Genomic DNA, 16,715 nt, shown 5'->3' on the forward strand with positions numbered 1-16,715 from the left:
GCATTGGTAAGTATCCAGAGATAGCTGTGTTCTGCCAGATTCTATTGTAAAAAACAAAACAGAATCTGTGCACCCATAAATAGGAGATTGATTAAAATATTGTCAGTTATACCTCAATTTTTAAAAATTTAAGAATTATTTATTTTCATATAATGAAATACTATACAATGATAAAAAGTCTCTGGTAGATCTGAATAAACCAACATAGAAATGCATTCGTGATATTTTGATAACTGATAAAAATAAATAGAAAACCTACATGTGGAGTGTGATGCATGATTTGGTTTGTCAGAATTTGCATGAAAAAAAATCTAGTAGACTAACCATTATCTGGGGGTGAGGATATGGGATGTTTATGGAAAAAATTCACCTTTGTGCATATAATTTTGTAATGTTTGCATTTAAAAAAATGGACCTGGATGGCTTTGGTAATCAGGGGAGGCAGGTTTCAAAAAGCATAGTGCTGAGAAGAAAGGATGAGTCCTGTGAACCTCTTTACGGTCCTCCAGGGAGGCTGTTGTGAAGTGATCACAGAAGAGGCAGCTGCTGCTCTTCGGAAGGCCACCAAGTGGGCCCAGTCAGGCCTCATCGTCAGCGTCGGGCCCCCTGTGGAGTCAGTCAGCCCAGAGACTGTGAGTGGCCTGTCCACAGGTGACAAGAAGAAAACCGCCCAGACCTCCATTTGCCGAGAGAGGAACTCTGAACTGGCGAGGTAAAACCTTTCAGAGGGTAGAACCCTCCACACTCTTCTCAGATTCACTTCATAGGAGGTTTGTTTTAGGGTTTAATTGTATGTCATCCCCTTGAGCTGCTGGAAACGAGGCTTGAGGGCTTACAGTACCACCTGAGGTTGTGATGGACGAATGGGCAGCACTCCGGCCTGAGTGGATAACCCGAGGCAGAGGATTGTTTTTTCTGTTAATGAATACTTTCTTTTTTTCTTTTTAAGTAGTAAGCTCTGGTCTCACTGCTTTCTTTATCCACACGATACTTAAGCTTACTTAACTTAAACTTCTTCCTCAGAGTAGAAAGGCTGAGTATTGCCTCTGGGAAGCATGAGTTTGTGCTAGGTGCCCTGTGCTTGTGAGCCAGGAGTAAACGCAGTGTAGTGTGTTTGCTCAGTCCTGTTGGCTTATGCAATCAAAAGTTGAGGATTCTTAGTTACTGGAAAGAATATGAGAGAAGCAGTTTTTTAATGATTTAGCTTCTTTTTTTTGGTCAATGAAATTTACTTTTTCTTGTATAAATAGAAACTGTTTTCATCTGATACTAGTCCTAAAACCATTTCTCTACATTCTTAACCATCACTGGGCATGGACACTTCTCCCTGTTGACACTTGCAGGACTGACCCTGTCCGACCCTTCATCAGTGGGCATGTGGCAAACAGCATGGCTGCAGAAGTGATCGCCTTGCTTCATAGCCTGCTGATGGCACCTGAATCAAACGCTGCTCAAATATGGACCACAACAGCAGAAAAGGTTGGTACAGTGCTCCTGATTAGCTGAGGAAGCAACAAGGGAGTGAGTGTTCTGTCTAGCATCTGACAATCATGCCCAGCAAGAGACATTTTAGTAAAGAGAGAGTTCCTAAATTGGCCAGATGTACTTGTTTACTGTTCTTCCCCTGGAATTTGCTTTGATTTCATAGTTTCAACTCTGTAAACCTACATCTCCTGTAATTGCCAGTTGTAATTTGAGGAAGACAGGAAGGTATTCTCAGGAGAAGAATGGCGCTCCTTGTTTCTCCTTGCATGTGCTCAGTTGGTACTGACACTAGGAAATAGCACAGCCTTGGTTTATTGGATCTGTTAGGTGCCCTTCCTAAGACCTAAGAAGGCCTCTAATTTACACTCCCTGAGCACTCTGTCCATAATTCGTCACCACAAACAATAATCCAGTTTCCTGATGTGTAATCAGTTCCCCCCTTCCCATAGTTATTCTTCAGGTGAGCTCCTTATATCGTAAAGTCCTCAGGTAACTGGGGGTTGGGACATAGGCAGTATGCTGTGATAGTTTTCCTTCAGATCAAGTTTTGCTTCATTTGAGGGGTTTTATTAGTACAGTGCTTGACTGTCTCACATTCCGAGGACGTGTGGCTCCAGCTTTGCCATCACGTACAGCAGATGCAGCCAGCGTGCCAGTGGCCACACCAGTGGTCACCTCACCTGGCCTGTGCCTGGAGCCCTGCAGTACATGGTTCACTTCTTGCACGCAGGTTCTGTCACGGGCACTCATGTACATCCCACAGCTGGGCAGGTACGCGGAGAGCATCCTGGAGAGCGGCAGCCTCAGTGGCAGGAAGCTGGCCAAACTGCAGAGAGCTGCCCGCCAGGCTGTCGCTGCGCTGTGTGCTCTCGGAGGTTTCAGAGAGACGATCAAGATAGGGTCTGAGGTGCAGGTAACCAACCGCCGCTCCCCTCGCCATTGCGTCCCCAGGTGTGCATGTCTGCTGTTTGTAAGACAAGTGTCATCCACCAGTTGGACAAAAACCCTTGTTCTGTCAAAGCTATCTAGGGAATCTAAGCTCATGAACCCTGATTCGCACTGTGCTGCAGATTTTTCAGATATCAGTAATACCTGTGTCCTGCGGTGTCATTAATATCAGCAGTATCTTAGAACTGAAATTTTGGGAATATATCTTATTGTGATCACCTTGACATAAGGTTTCAGAGCCTTTTAACCCTGAACATTGACTCGTGTTCAGGGCTTGGTACCTGCAGTAAATTAGCTATTACTGTAATACTGATAATGACAGCTGTGAATGTGTTTTTTCCACTTGTCACGTCAGATAGCTGCTTAACCCTCAGAGCTGGTAGGTAGTACTAATTCATCTGTGTCTCTAGGTTTTAGGTAGAGGAATATCAGGAAGCATCGGAGTAGTGGCTTCTATCAATGAACAGGAAGGTATAGCTACAGTCAGATTCCCACCCATAGACTATAGAAAGACTTCGCAAGCATCAGACACACTGACTATTCCATTGTCTAGACTTTGTGTTCCAAGATCAGAGGTAAGGTGATTTTTAAATGCATCATAAAATGTCACTGCAAATGGTAACCGTGCTGTTAATGAGTAATAGGCATATGCACAGTACAGACAAATACTTGGTTAACTTAAATTTACTTGTGACGTGTGTTTATTGATATTGGGCATAATTATTTCATAGTAACATTTGTGGGAAAACTTTCACCTAGATGACCAAATTCATTTCTTTGATTAGCAATATTCTACAGCATATTATGTTTTTAATTGTTTTGGTCTAGTTTGCAATTTTCTGTATGGTGATTTTATTTTTTTTAACTGAAATTTTGAAAATTAACTCCAGATAATAATAACACCCTCATTTCTTAAAAACTAACTACTTGAATTTAACTTTTTGCCATGCGCCCCCCCACCGCCATCAGGCATTGCCTCTTCATAAACTGTCCATTACTGAGAAGGTAGTACAGGCAGTCCAGTCCATGTTGCTTCCTCAGGAGGGAAGTCTCTCTATTCATACCTCACTTCCTGCAACAGGAGATGGGTCAGCTCCTGTGATGGCAGTTGTTCGGCTCCTGGCTGAAATAAGAACAAGGTAAGCACCCTCCAAAGATCCCCCAATGTGCTGAGGCACTGGGCCACAGAAGCAGAGGCCCTTGATGGTCCCCCAACCCGGGCTCAGTGGCCTGTGGCATGGCGTTCATGCCAAGCTGAGCCAGGAGAAACCATTCTCTGTGCTGTGTTTACTCAGTGTTGTTGCATTTCCCAACTTCTACACTTTAAATAAAGTTTAGCTGTTCCCCTAAGAAAATAAATAAGCAAAATGTGATATGTGGAACGCATACAAAAGGCTCTGCTGATTTGTTTTGGTGAAAGAATTTTTGTTCAAGAAAGAACTCTGCTACTTGGTCTTTTTCAAATGGTGCAGGCCATATGAATACATATCTGGCCCATCACTTTTCAAACTTACGATGAGAAAACTAGGGAATGTTCACAAGTGTTGGTGTCAAATGGAAAAGCAGTCTTTTCCTTCCAATACATGTATTTACCATTAAGCAACAGTAATACTTTTGTCTTTTGACAATGGCACTTCTCAGAAAGTTCTAATAGGTATTTTGAATCAGGTGAGAGATGAGCATACAAATTTTCCAAGCATCTGAATCCCTCTTGTTCCCAGAACACTAATATTGTCCATGGAGCAGAGTTTAGGAAAACCTTGTAAGAGATGATGTCTATTTATCACCTGGCACTTTTTATCTCCATTTAGTGGGGCTGGCAACCATTTTTCCCTTTTCTGATTGTCCACGCAGTGTCAACAGTTACTGTGTGGGAAAAGAGAAGTGATTTCTGTATTTCAAGCCAGTCCAGCTGAGAAAAAGAGCAAGAGGAATGGGGAGTTTGAACCTTGTTGTAAATTAGGAGACAGAATTAAAATGTTTTTCACAGTTGACATTTTAGAAAATGAACATTGATGACTGAAATACTGTAAATCTTTTAACATTAAGAGCATGCCTGGTCATGGCCCAGCTTTTAGAAGACAGCTTATTTTGTGAAGAATTCATCCAACAGTGTCCAGCGGCTGTTGAAGTTCTTAATCTAGTAGCCCAGGAATGCAGCGCTGGTGAGTACCAGTTACTTTCCTTACCAGCCTATCTTGCTGAGTTTTGTCAGCACATTTACAACTTGATAATGGAATGTGAACAGTTTCACACACACTCACACACACATACACACGAAAGCCAAACAGCTGAGCTCTACACAGAACATTTATCTCAATCCCCTTTCTTCTCAGGTCCGGAAATGTAAACAAAAAGCTTTCAGTATATACCAAGTAGGAGATCAGCATTTTTCTTTTTACCTTTAGGACCATGTGAGGGTATTTTCTTTTCTCCATTCATATTAATTCATTGCTTTCATTTCCCTATTAGAACTTATCATGAACTGTTCTTAGGACTGCAGATACTTTCTGAATTTTGTCATTGGCTTTTGAATTCAGAGTCAGGAATTCACACGATCATCCACCTTTGTGTGTGTGTTTATGGAAGTTTAAACAGATATGAAAATGGGGAGACTAGTATAATAAGTCCTCATTTTTCTATCATCATCCAATTTCAACAATGAACTCATAGCCAGATTAACTGTTTTGTCCTTGCTGGCCCCTCCTGAATTATTTTCAAGCAAATTTTTAAAAACTATTTCATCCATAAATATTTTAATATGTCTCTAAAAAAAATATAAGAGCTCTTAAAAAAAATAACCACAACACCATTTCCACATATAAAAAATTAGCATTAATCTTTACTACTATTAAATATCTAGTCAGTGTTCAACATTCTAATTTTCTCATAAGGTCATACTTGTTATATTTGTTTTTTTTAAATTAGAATCCAAATAAAGTTCATACTTTGTAATTCATTGCTACGTCATTTAAATTTCTTTTAAAATAAAGATTCCCCCAGTATCTTTTTTTTTTGCCTGTTACAGTTTATTTCTTGAAGGGTTTCCCATAGTCTGTATTTTGCTGATTGTATCCCTGTGGTGTCATTTAATATGTGCTTTTGTCCTCAGATTTCCTGTAAATTGGTAGTTGGCCTGGGTGTTTTTAAGTGAAAATTTATGCTTTTGTTCCTGAGGGCATAATTGGACCCTAAATTAAATTGTTCACAATTAAATTAGCAGTCCTCCAATGTTCTCATCCTAGTAGTTTCATAAACTGGAAGGAGAAATGAGTATCTTTAACTTCTTAGTGGTTTTAGTTTTATCCTTTCTTGGGGCAGGGGGAGGGGAAGCATTTTTATTATTCATGTTATTTACTATTTCTCATGCTGTTCATTTTTCCAGTAACTCTAATCCCTTTTCTGTCCTTAAGTTTTCATCCTTTTTCACATCGTAGTGATTTCTGTTGGCTTGATTTTGCTTCATTCTGTTTTACTTCTCAAATCTTCCTGTAGTGAGGGTGGTATTGCGGAGCCAAAATAAACCTCAGAGACTCTAAGAAGAGAGAAAAGGAATAGGAGGAAAGGAGTTTGCTGGGATTTTTGGGTGAAATTGCTTAGAACAAAATTTTTGCCCATGATGTAGTTTTGTACTTGTGGTGGGGCCTTAGTTCCCTGCCTCTGCTTTTTAGTATTTTTGGCTTATGTTGCATTCTAAGACATACTTGACTGATTTTACCAAGACTATAACTTTCTGAATTTATCACTTGCTTTTCTAAGGATTCTTTCTGGGTATCTTCTTTTATACATTTTCTAGAATAAGGGGTCTTAATCTCTGCAGTTACCTTTGGTACTTAAAGTTTACAAGCCAGGAATCGTAATAATTTAGAGCAGTGGTCTCAGATGGATGTAATGATAGCGCACCCTAACCCATTCGTCCTAGTGGAAAAGAATTCTGTGGTAACAAAGTTGGAAAGAAACATGTGGGAGATACTTACTAATTGCCACAAAAGAGAAGACTGAGTTTATACACACCAATTTGTATTTGTGTCTTATGTCACGTTTAACAGTCCTTGATAGCTCATGTTTTAGGTTACCAGAAAGAGCTCTGAGGTTTAAAGTAAATACCAAAAGTTTGTTGATTTCTGAGGTATTTACCTGTTTAAAAAAACAAACACCCTGCCCCTGAATTAACTTTGCAATACAGCAGTGGATTCTTATAGCTTCATAAGGGAGTTGTAGATTGTGCTCAGAAGAAATGCTGTTTAATAAAGGATAATTTTAAATGGTAGAGAAGAGAGAGTTCTTAGGTTTTTATTTTTTACTCTATTAAGGTTTTTTACTTCGTATATGAAAATATGAAATTTATAGGCAGTAGTATATTGACTCTTTGAAAAGAAAATTCAATGAGTTCCTTCTTTTACTCTATATGAGATGAATTAAGCAGCAGACCTGGCTGTTGTAATATTAGCTCACTCATATCTAAACTTCATAGCTTCTCTAATACAAGGAAAAGAGTCCCCACTTCATTTGGTCCAGGAAGATAGCACTACAGAGCTTTTTCCCATGAAAAAATATTCCTGAGAAGTTAACTAGATCCCTTGGTTGCAATAGCATAGGGAACAAATTTTGAAACTGAGAAAAAGGCATGTGGAAATGAAAGAAGTTCTCAACTTTATCTTACACTCTTAGAGAAGCTAGAATCTCCCAGGTTTCAGTTGTGTCTTCTCCCTCCTTCCTAAATATGCACACATCCTGAGCCAGGGGCTCTCAGACTTTGAAACTTCCTAAGAATCCCCAGAAAGCAAGTTTAAAATGCTGCCCAAGCTCCACCAGAAAGTCCCAAGTTGAGCGGGGCTGGGCCATTGTGACACCAGTAGTCCTCAGACCTCCCTTGAAGGAACTCCTCTGAGCTTTGCCCCGATCCACCTTTGCTGGTCTGCCCACCCCCTGCTTTCAAAGCTTCTCTGGGGGCAGGCCTTTCCTTGAGATCCAGGCCTGGTGGCTGTTACTCTTGGAAGGACGCCCAGACTTGTGAATGTACCGCATTGCACTTAAAACAAGTCATTTACTTCCTGACTCTCCTATCTTAGGTAATACTCAGAATATTTTTGACACTCAGTTACTGAATCAAATATTAATATATATCCATATCTAAGTCTAAGTAGACTAGTTCCAGATCAGATATGACTTATAAATATTTCCTCCCATTCTATGGGTTGTCTTTTCACTTTCTCCATAGTGTCCTTTGAAATACAAAAGTTCTTCATTTTGGTGAAGTCCAAGTTATCTAATTTTCTTTCATCGCTTGCACTTTTGGTGTCATATCTAAGGAACCATTACATAATCCAAAGTCATGAAAATTTACACCTAATTTTCTTCTAAGAGTTTTATAGTTTTAGCTATGGTGTTTTTTTAGGTGTTTGATCCATTTTTAGTTAATTTTTGGATGTTGTATGAGATACTCCTAAACTTCTGACTCTTAACTCTTCTGGACCTTTTCTCATAATGCCAAGCCATCCAGAATTCCCTTCTTTCTCTGCTTTTTGAAATCTTATCTTTTCTAAGATCTGCCTCAGTGTCATCTCCATGAAACCTTTATGGATCCCGAATAAAGCCATCACTCACTTGTCTGCGCCTGTGTCTATGCTTTATATCAGTAATTATGTGCTCAGCCTTGTACTCTGTTCTTTACTGTGTATGTGTGTGCATGCATGTGTCTTATTTCTCCTACCAGAGTGGGAGCTTAGGCTCATATATGTTTGTATTCTCCAATATCTAGCACTATGCCTTGCTCATAGAGGAGATTCTTTCTTTCTTTTTTTATGTTACAGTGTCATTAATTGTATTCTCCATGCTGTACTACCTACCATCTTAGTGACCTACCTATATTGTGATTGCAAATTATAGTGTCCCTTAATTCCCTTCTCCCTGCCCACCCACCCTCTCCAACTCCTCCCCTTTGGTAACCACTAGTCCCTTCTTGGTGTCTATGAGTCTACTGCTTTTTTGTTCCTTCTGTTTTGCTTTATTTTTATACTCTACAAATGAGTGAAATAATTTGGTGTTTGTCTTTCTCTGCCTGACTTATTTCACTAAGCATAATACCCTCTAGATTCATCCATGTTGTTGCAAATGGCAGGATTTCTTTTCTTTTTATGGCTGAATAATATTCCATTATGTTTATCACCACATCTTTATCCAGTCATCTGTTGATGGACACTTACATAGCTTCCATATCTTGGCTATTGCAGACAGTGGGTGATAAACACAGGGGTGCCTATATATTAATAAATCAGGGATTTTGTTTTCTTTGGGTAAATTTCTAGGAGTAGAATTACTGGGTTGAATGGTATTTTTAGTTTTTTGAGGAACCTCCATACTGCTTTCCAGCAGCAGTTGCACCAATTTGCAGTCCCATCCCAACAGTATAGGAGGGTTCCTATTTCTCCACACCCTCACCAGCATTTGTTATTTCCTGTCTTTTGGATGTTGGCCATTCTAACTGGAGTGGGGTGATATCTCATTGTGGTTTTAATTTGCATTTCCCTGATGATTAGCAATGTGGAGCATCTTTTCATGTGCCTGTTGGCCATCTGTATTTCTTTTTTGGAGAAGTGTCTGTTCAGGTCCTCTGCCCATTTTTTGATTGAGTTATTTGTTTATGGGTGTTGAGGCATATGAGTTCTTCATGTATATTTTGGATGTTAACCCCTTATCAGATGAGTCATTTATGAATATATTCTCCCATACTGTAGGATGCTTTTTTGTTCTGCTGATAGTGTCCTTTATTGTACAGAAGCTTTTTAGTTTGATGTAGTCACACTTGTTCATTTTTTATTTTGTTTCCCTTGCCTGAGGAGACATATTCAGGAAAAAAGTTGCTCATGTTTATACTCAAGAGATTTTTGCCTATATTTTCTTATAAGAGTTTTATGGTTTCATGACTTACATCTTTGATCCATTTCGAGTTTACTTTTGTGTTTGGAGTTAGACAATAATCCAGTTTCATTCTCTTACATGTAGTTGTGCAGTTTTGCCAGCACCAGTTGTTGAAGAGGCTGTCTTTTCCCCATTGTATATTCATGGCTCCTTTATATATATATTAATTGACCATAGAATCGTGGGTTTATATCTGGGCTCTCTATTCTGTTCCATTGACCTATGAGTCTGTTCTTGTGCTAGTACCAAATTTGTAGGAATTATTTCTCCTCGCAGAGTGGGAGCTTAGGCTCATTATCTTTGTATTCTCCAACATCTAGCACTGTGCCTTGCTCATAGGAGATGTTCAATAGGTATTAAAATTTAAGAAAATCAGTTTAGGTTATGAGCATGGCTTTTACTTACTGAGTATTTATCCTGTGCGAGGGACTTGGCTAAGGGCTCCACTTTTGCTATTTCCTCTCATCTTCAGAACCACCCAGAAAGGCACGAGTACTATTTGTACCCCCAAATTGGAAGCAAGATGGTAAATGTCAAGTAATGGAGCCAGATTCTGAATCTAGGCAGCCCAGCTCCAGAGCCCATGCACTTGACCACACTGCTATGCTGCTGAGCTAAGTGTACTGGGCAAAGCTGTCTCAGGATCTGTGCTCTTCTGTAAGAATTTGAATAATCTCTACATGCATTTCATTGTTTTGATTCTACTCCAAAAGAGTTGGGGTCTTTTTTGGGAGCTGTAGGACTCGCTTTCACACATTCAGTGTGTCCCCCCTAGGAGAGCGACTGGCAGTGGTGGAGGTGCAGTGTGAGCGGCTGAGGATGCTGTACCGGGACTGCGCTCGGCCCCCACCTCCTCCGCTGCAGGCCGACCGGAGACAGGTGAGCCCTCTGCAGTGCAGTGTGTGGCATTAAGGCATGCCAGGCAGTGTGTTAATGACCTTTAGAAGAAGCACTTCAAAGCCATTTGGATGTGCACACTTTGCTGTGATGTGTTGTCATCTTTGAATATCAGAGCACATTGATTTGACATTCTGAATATTGGAAAATTACAGCACAGGAGCAGAGCTCATTAATTTTTAAAAGTTTATGTTATCAATAGCAGAGAAAGAAAATTTTCCAAAATTTTAGATCTATATAGTCTGTCTCATAATAATAAGTATATATAGAGAGAGCATGAGAGGGTGATTAAAAAGCAAAAGTGGCAAAATATTAAGGCTGGCACATCTGTGAATATTCTCAACAGCACTGTACATATTAGCCAAAAAGCGGAAACATGCTAACTGTCCATCAGCTGATGATAGAATGCATAAAATGAGACATATCCATACAGTGGGATATTATTCAACCTTAAAAAGAAAGGAACTAGTATCTATGTTACAATTTGGATGAACCTTGAAATGCTAACTGGAAGAAGCCAGTAACACAAGACCACATATTATGTGATTCCGTTTATTTGAAATGTCCAGAACAGGCAAGTCCATAGAGATAGAAAGTAGACTGGTGGTTGGTGGAGGCGGGAGAGGGGAGGGATTGACTACTCATGGGCACAGAGTTTATTTAAGGGAGACACAGATGTTCTAAAATTAGATTATGGTGATGATTGCACAACTCTGTGAATATATTAGAAAACCATTGAATCATACACTTCAAATGGGTGAATTATATGTTATGTGAATTATATCTCAAAAAAATCAGTGCATCTAAGTAGGAAGATACAAAAATTGCTGTATTCTTGCAGTTTTTCTATAGACTTGAAATTATTTCAAAATAAAAAGTTAAAACTATATAAAGAAGGAATGTCACCTGAAATCTCTAACATCTCCAGTTATCTCAGTGTGATGTATTACCTATAATTCCTTTTTAAAAAAAAGGTTTTCTCCAGTTCATGCTGTTATGTATGGAGCTTCCCCCACCATGGATGATGAATAAATACTTTCCATGTCCATCAACAGCACTTCAATAATCCAGCAGGTCCTTGTGCCTCAGTTTCCTTAATTAGACTTTCACTTTTGCACATTGTTTTCAGTTCACCCTGACACTGACCCAAACATTGTGGAGCTAATCATTACATGCATCTTTCAGTTCTTGCTTGAAGATAGAACTGAAATTGATGAGCTAAAAAAATGTGCTTTTATCTGATAGAGAATTTTGAAAAATTATAATTAGATTTATTAAAAATGATGAAAGTTGGGGGGGAAAAAGGTGATTAACCTAAGAAAGAAAAAAGGAAGTGTAACCACCTTACTCCTTCGTAGGTTTGAGCTGAATATTAAGTCCTAGTAACATAAATTCTGGTTATTGAGGGGACTAAAATCTGTCCTGTAACTGCACTGGGAGAGTGAGGGGGCGAGGGCCTGTGTTTGCAGGTGTGTGTAAGGAGGGGCAGGTGTGTAGGAATTAAAACCTCATTTGTTGTGAAAGAAGATGAGTGATGTCTTAAAGGGATATTAAAGACAGCATTACAGGCAAAGAAGGAGGGTAGAGGTAACTATCAGAATTAACAGTTAAAAGAGCTAGAAGAGTAGAGTTTCTAGAAAGCAGGACTGGGCATAGGGAAGGAGACTGCCTTTTTTTAAATAAAGAAGTTTCCTTTGGAGGGGAAAAGATGCTTTAAAAAAAGATGTACCTACGTTATAATACCATTGGGTAAAATTATTTTCCTTTTTTGAGAGGGTAAAGGGGTTTGTGTTTACAACCCTGTTAAATGAGATTCTCCCCAATGTAGCCCAAAGAGATTACCTGGAGCCCCTCACGAGTGTTTCCGCCTGTACGAGCCTGCATGTTCTCCTCACACCTTACTTCTGTCACCTTCCTGGCTGATCCCAGCGCTGGCGGTGGGCTGCCCCGGGGCACTTTCATCTATGCCACCTCCCCACTGCCTGTTCAGGTGAGAAATCACACGATACACTGTCTTTTGCCTCTTTCTTTCAAAACTGAAAGAAAAAGTAAGTTCAGGGGCCCAAGTGGAGCGCTCTGATTGCTTCCCATGTTTCTTCAGGCCCCGTCTTTTTACTGGGAAATAGAAATTGTTTCCTATGGAGATACCGATGATGACACTGGACCAATAGTTTCCTTTGGCTTTGCTACAGAAGCAGAAAAACGAGATGGGGCTTGGACTAATCCAGTGGGCACTTGCCTTTTCCATAAGTAAGTGGCTGATATTGCTGTTATTTTTTAAAAAAATTTATTGGGTGTGGGTGTTTTAATACCAAGGAAACATCATTATACTCTCTACCCCACAAAAATGTAAAATACCAGTTGGAAATGCATTCATGTTTAGGGAAAGAGGAAAGCTCTTCGTGTTTATCTGTACTTACTCTGCGCTGCCGAAGCCCCTCCCGCCTCTTCACTGCTCTCCAGCCTCTGTTGGCCTGTCAGCCTCATCTCAGACTTCCTTCTGTTTTTGTCACAGCAATGGCCGAGCTGTGCACTACAATGGCTCCAGTTTATTACAGTGGAAGAGTGTCCGCCTAGATGTGACTCTCTCTCCTGGTGAGTGTGGTGGAAGCTTTTTTTTTTTTAACCCTGTGTGTTTCTGTTACAGGTTTTGTCTAAATAGGTTAAAGTTAAATAAACTTAGCAGCTGGAAACAGGCAATTTGTCTTTTAGTGAAAACCAGATACTTGTCATTGCTGTCGCCTAGTTTACACCAAACCTCTCCTTTAGGAGGTCATTCTCACTTAGAGCCTCTGTTTGGTACCATAGGAGCCATATTTACTTTCATTCCTTTATCATTAGATATATCTGCGGTTTTGCTTCTCTCTGAAGTTTGGTCTTTCATCCATTGTTCATTGATGAGCAAATAGGAAGGAAGAGGCCACCACTGCCAGCCCTGAGGCACTCACGAAGGGCATCCTCAGGGGTTACATGCTGTTGACTTTGCTCCCAGGAGCCTGAGCAGCCGGTCCTCCTTCAACAAGTATTATGCCCAGGTGTTACAGTCACAGAGGTAGTCAATACAGTTTTAAAAAATTTTTTTGCCCTCTTCTTCTTTTTTGGTTTTTGTGAAAATTTTGGACTGGACCTCAAGCAAACATGTTATGCTCTTCTTAGAGAATTGTGTCTGTGGGAGCTGGGAGCTCACTTTTTTACAGCACAGTCTCAGTCTCTGTACTGGAACTTCCACTGTCCATTCATTGATACTCATTGAGCATCTCCTGTATGCTGGGAGCCCTTCTAGGTGTGGAGATGCCATGGTGAACAATGACAAGTCCCCAGCCATGGGAAGTCCATCATAGTGGTACCTAAAACATGAGACTCTGGTCAAAAACCAAACCATAGGAGCTCATGCACTTACTGGAGAGCTTACAATGACAGGATAGTTATAAGGCTACAAGTGCTAGCAGTTTCTTGGAGCAACTGATAAAAGGGTGTTGATGGACATGTTCCTCTGGGTTGGCTTAAGTTCTGTCCCAGTATCCAGGTGCCTCATCAGAGAGCAGCTTGTATTATCTTAGCTTCCTGAAAAAATGCCTTAAATACATATAAGTAAGGGGATATAATGTGATTTAATGGTGTACCTTTAGCTTACATTGTGGGTTGATTTTTATATTTTTAAGACCATTTCTAAATCTTCCCCAAATTTAGAGAATACTACCTTTTCACCTTTCTGCCTTAAATAATCCTTCATGTAGCAGAGAGAAAAACTTATGTCACTCTGCTTAAAAATTTATACCCAATGTTTTCCCTTTTTATCTTGGCTGCCAGCAAAATAAAGGCTGAATTTAATGTGTAATTGTGGTAACTAGCTTAATGCAGACACTAGACATTTTTCTTCTAAATAGTTTCTGAGTTATTTTTCTAATTGTTTATTTCTATTGTGTTACTTTTTATTTACTTAAATATGTTACTTCATGTCTTCTTTAGATATAACTGATGGCATAAATAAAAAATAAAACAAAGGAAGTCAGTGATATTTGGCCTCATTACACTGGTTGCAATTTGGAAGTTATTTAAGAGTTAATAAGAGGGGGGAAAAAATGTTTCCTTCCTGTTCTCTGCCATAGGTGACGTGGCAGGAATTGGTTGGGAGAGAATCGAGGGGACTCCGCCTCCTCCAGGGCAGCCAGCCAAGGGCCGGGTGTATTTCACATACTGTGGGCAGCGCCTGTCACCGTATCTCGAAGACGTCTGTGGTGGGATGTGGCCTGTGGTTCACATTCAGAAAAAGGCAGGTTATCTTTTTCGGAAGGAAAACAAATTCTCCTTAGTAGTTGGAGGGTGCTCACCCACATTAGGGAGGGCCATCTACTTTACTGAGCCCACTGAAACAAACGCTGATCTCATCTGGGAACATGCTTACAACACACCCAGTAACAATGTATAATCTAGCACCTGTGGCCAGTCACGGTGACACCTAAAATTAACCATCACAATACTATTGAAGAGAGAGGAAGGGAGGGGAGACAGGCTGGCTGTGCAGAGCTCTGGGCACCCACGTCCACAGCTATGCCAACGCCTCTGCCTGGCATCAACGTGCTCGCATACCTAGACCATCCTGCTGGTTTGACATTTAGTGAAGTTCACCTCAAAGTGTTAAAATCAGTAAATAAGGCTAAGTCCTTTCAAATATTTTATTTGATCTCCTTTCCAGAACACCAAGACTCGAGCTAACTTTGGCTCCCACCCGTTTGCCTATGCCGAAGGGCAGGCCCACCGCAATGCTGCTGACCTGTGCACTGATCTGGCAGAAGAGATCAGTGCTAACTTTGAGGCCCTGCCCTTTGCCATGGCATCTGACAGTGACAATGATGCTGGCACCAGTATTGCGTCAGACCCAGGCACTCATGGGCCACCGTGCCGGATTGCTGCAGTGGCCACTGCTCAGCAACGTAAGCCACCTCTTCCCAGGGGCCCGCTGCTCCCTGGGAATGCGCATTGGTTATGGGGTTACAGGTCCAGTGAAAGAAAATGGGGAACAGGAGAGTACAGAGTCTGGAGAGCACACCCCCCACATACAGAGAGCCTGCCATTGCCCAGTGCCAGCAGAATTCTGCCACTTGGAATTGCATGTCTGGAAGATTGTCCACTTTTTATAGAATAGCTAAAAACCATAGAATTTTATATGAAATCCTATAATTTTGAAATGTTCATCATTTAAAAAAGTTGTTTTAAAACTGAAGTCACCAAAGAATAATAAAATGCTAATTGTGGAATCTAGGTGGTGGATGTGTGGGTGTGTGCTAAAAATCTTCCCTGGTTTTTTGAAAAATGTCATAATCAAACTGAATACACTGAACTTTCTGAACTAAAGATGCCTGCAGGCCATTTTTTGCCTTTGGGTTACTGATTTCAAACTGTTTAATCCTTTCTCATGATGAAGGACTTCCAATTTCTTCTCTGAGTTCAATGAATTATACCCATAAATTCGATTTTAGGATTCGGGGTAATTCAGATGATGAGTTAATCCTTGTCTCTGCACTCTAAGACCCCTCCATGTATGAGGAGCCACCATGCCTTGCAAATTAGGAGAATCTGGTTTGTCCAAGAGCAAGAAGTTGATTCTCTTTCTGGCCTGCTAGTGCCTAGAATTCACTGTCATTTGTGCTTTGTTCCAGAATATGATAGTGACACCTCCTGCCATTATAAAGTAGAGCTCAGCTATGAGAATTTCATCACCTCCGGCCCAGACTCCCACCCGCCTCCCATTGCAGATGATGAAAGTGATGATGATGATGATGACGACATCCCCCAGGTGAGAGGCACAGCCCTCGCTGAGCTCCCTGGTGACTGGGACAAGCCACCAGGAGTGATCTTGGTCTCTGCAAGGCTGGAGTTGCTGCATTTTGTTACATCATTGCGTGAACCATGGCTCTGGAGGGTTCATTTGCTAAACCGCGGGTCAGCAGCTGCATCTGTTGGGCTCTTTGGCCCAGAGCTGCTCTGGGTGTGGGAGAAATGGAGTTCTCTGGCAGTGATTCAGCGGTGAAGCTGGGGGCCTGTGAAGTGCTGATAGGGCTTTAGAGAGAAAGGAAGAGCCCACCCCAGTGCAGCCGCTGCCTCCCCTGGCCTCTGAGGGCGGGTTTCTGTGGCCTTTGAGTGAGGCAAGGACCTCAGGGGTAAGGGCTGTAAGTTAGGGAAGGGCTGGTACCTACATGGCATTGCTGCTGTGTGCATGAGTCTGCCTTCTCCTTCCAGGAGGACCACTACGCCCTGCTGGTGAAAGCGTGGGAGACCAAGGTTTTTCCTACTATCCGAAGACGCTTCCGCAATGAAGCAGAGCGAAAATCGGGCCTGGACCAGATAAAGGGTGCTTTACAACTAGGTCTGGTGCTTATGTTTCCTCAGGAGCTCACTTTCTGATGTGAAGAAGTGGGGTTAGCTGAAACTTGGGATGCAAACCAGGAAAGAGGAGCTTGTTG

The 16,715-nt window shown here is 41.0% G+C and overlaps 1 protein-coding gene across 5 annotated transcripts in view; it reads left to right on the forward strand.

Moving 5' to 3' along the window:
- HECTD4 (HECT domain E3 ubiquitin protein ligase 4) overlaps window positions 1–16,715 on the forward strand; it is a 177,916-nt gene that overhangs the window by 123,571 nt on the left and 37,630 nt on the right. For all 5 annotated transcript variants that reach the window (XM_036929526.2, XM_036929522.2, XM_036929524.2 and 2 more), the window contains exons 39-52: window positions 510–712; window positions 1,344–1,479; window positions 2,216–2,398; window positions 2,844–3,008; window positions 3,403–3,572; window positions 4,483–4,598; window positions 10,130–10,233; window positions 12,080–12,241; window positions 12,353–12,501; window positions 12,767–12,846; window positions 14,361–14,524; window positions 14,948–15,185; window positions 15,912–16,048; window positions 16,492–16,618. In XM_036929526.2, the coding sequence (XP_036785421.2) occupies window positions 510–712; window positions 1,344–1,479; window positions 2,216–2,398; window positions 2,844–3,008; window positions 3,403–3,572; window positions 4,483–4,598; window positions 10,130–10,233; window positions 12,080–12,241; window positions 12,353–12,501; window positions 12,767–12,846; window positions 14,361–14,524; window positions 14,948–15,185; window positions 15,912–16,048; window positions 16,492–16,618 (2,134 nt within the window). The remainder of the gene's footprint in view (window positions 1–509; window positions 713–1,343; window positions 1,480–2,215; window positions 2,399–2,843; window positions 3,009–3,402; window positions 3,573–4,482; window positions 4,599–10,129; window positions 10,234–12,079; window positions 12,242–12,352; window positions 12,502–12,766; window positions 12,847–14,360; window positions 14,525–14,947; window positions 15,186–15,911; window positions 16,049–16,491; window positions 16,619–16,715) is intronic.

This window comes from Manis pentadactyla, chromosome 14 (genome assembly GCF_030020395.1).
Source record: "Manis pentadactyla isolate mManPen7 chromosome 14, mManPen7.hap1, whole genome shotgun sequence".
Classification (NCBI taxonomy): Eukaryota; Metazoa; Chordata; class Mammalia; order Pholidota; family Manidae; genus Manis; species Manis pentadactyla.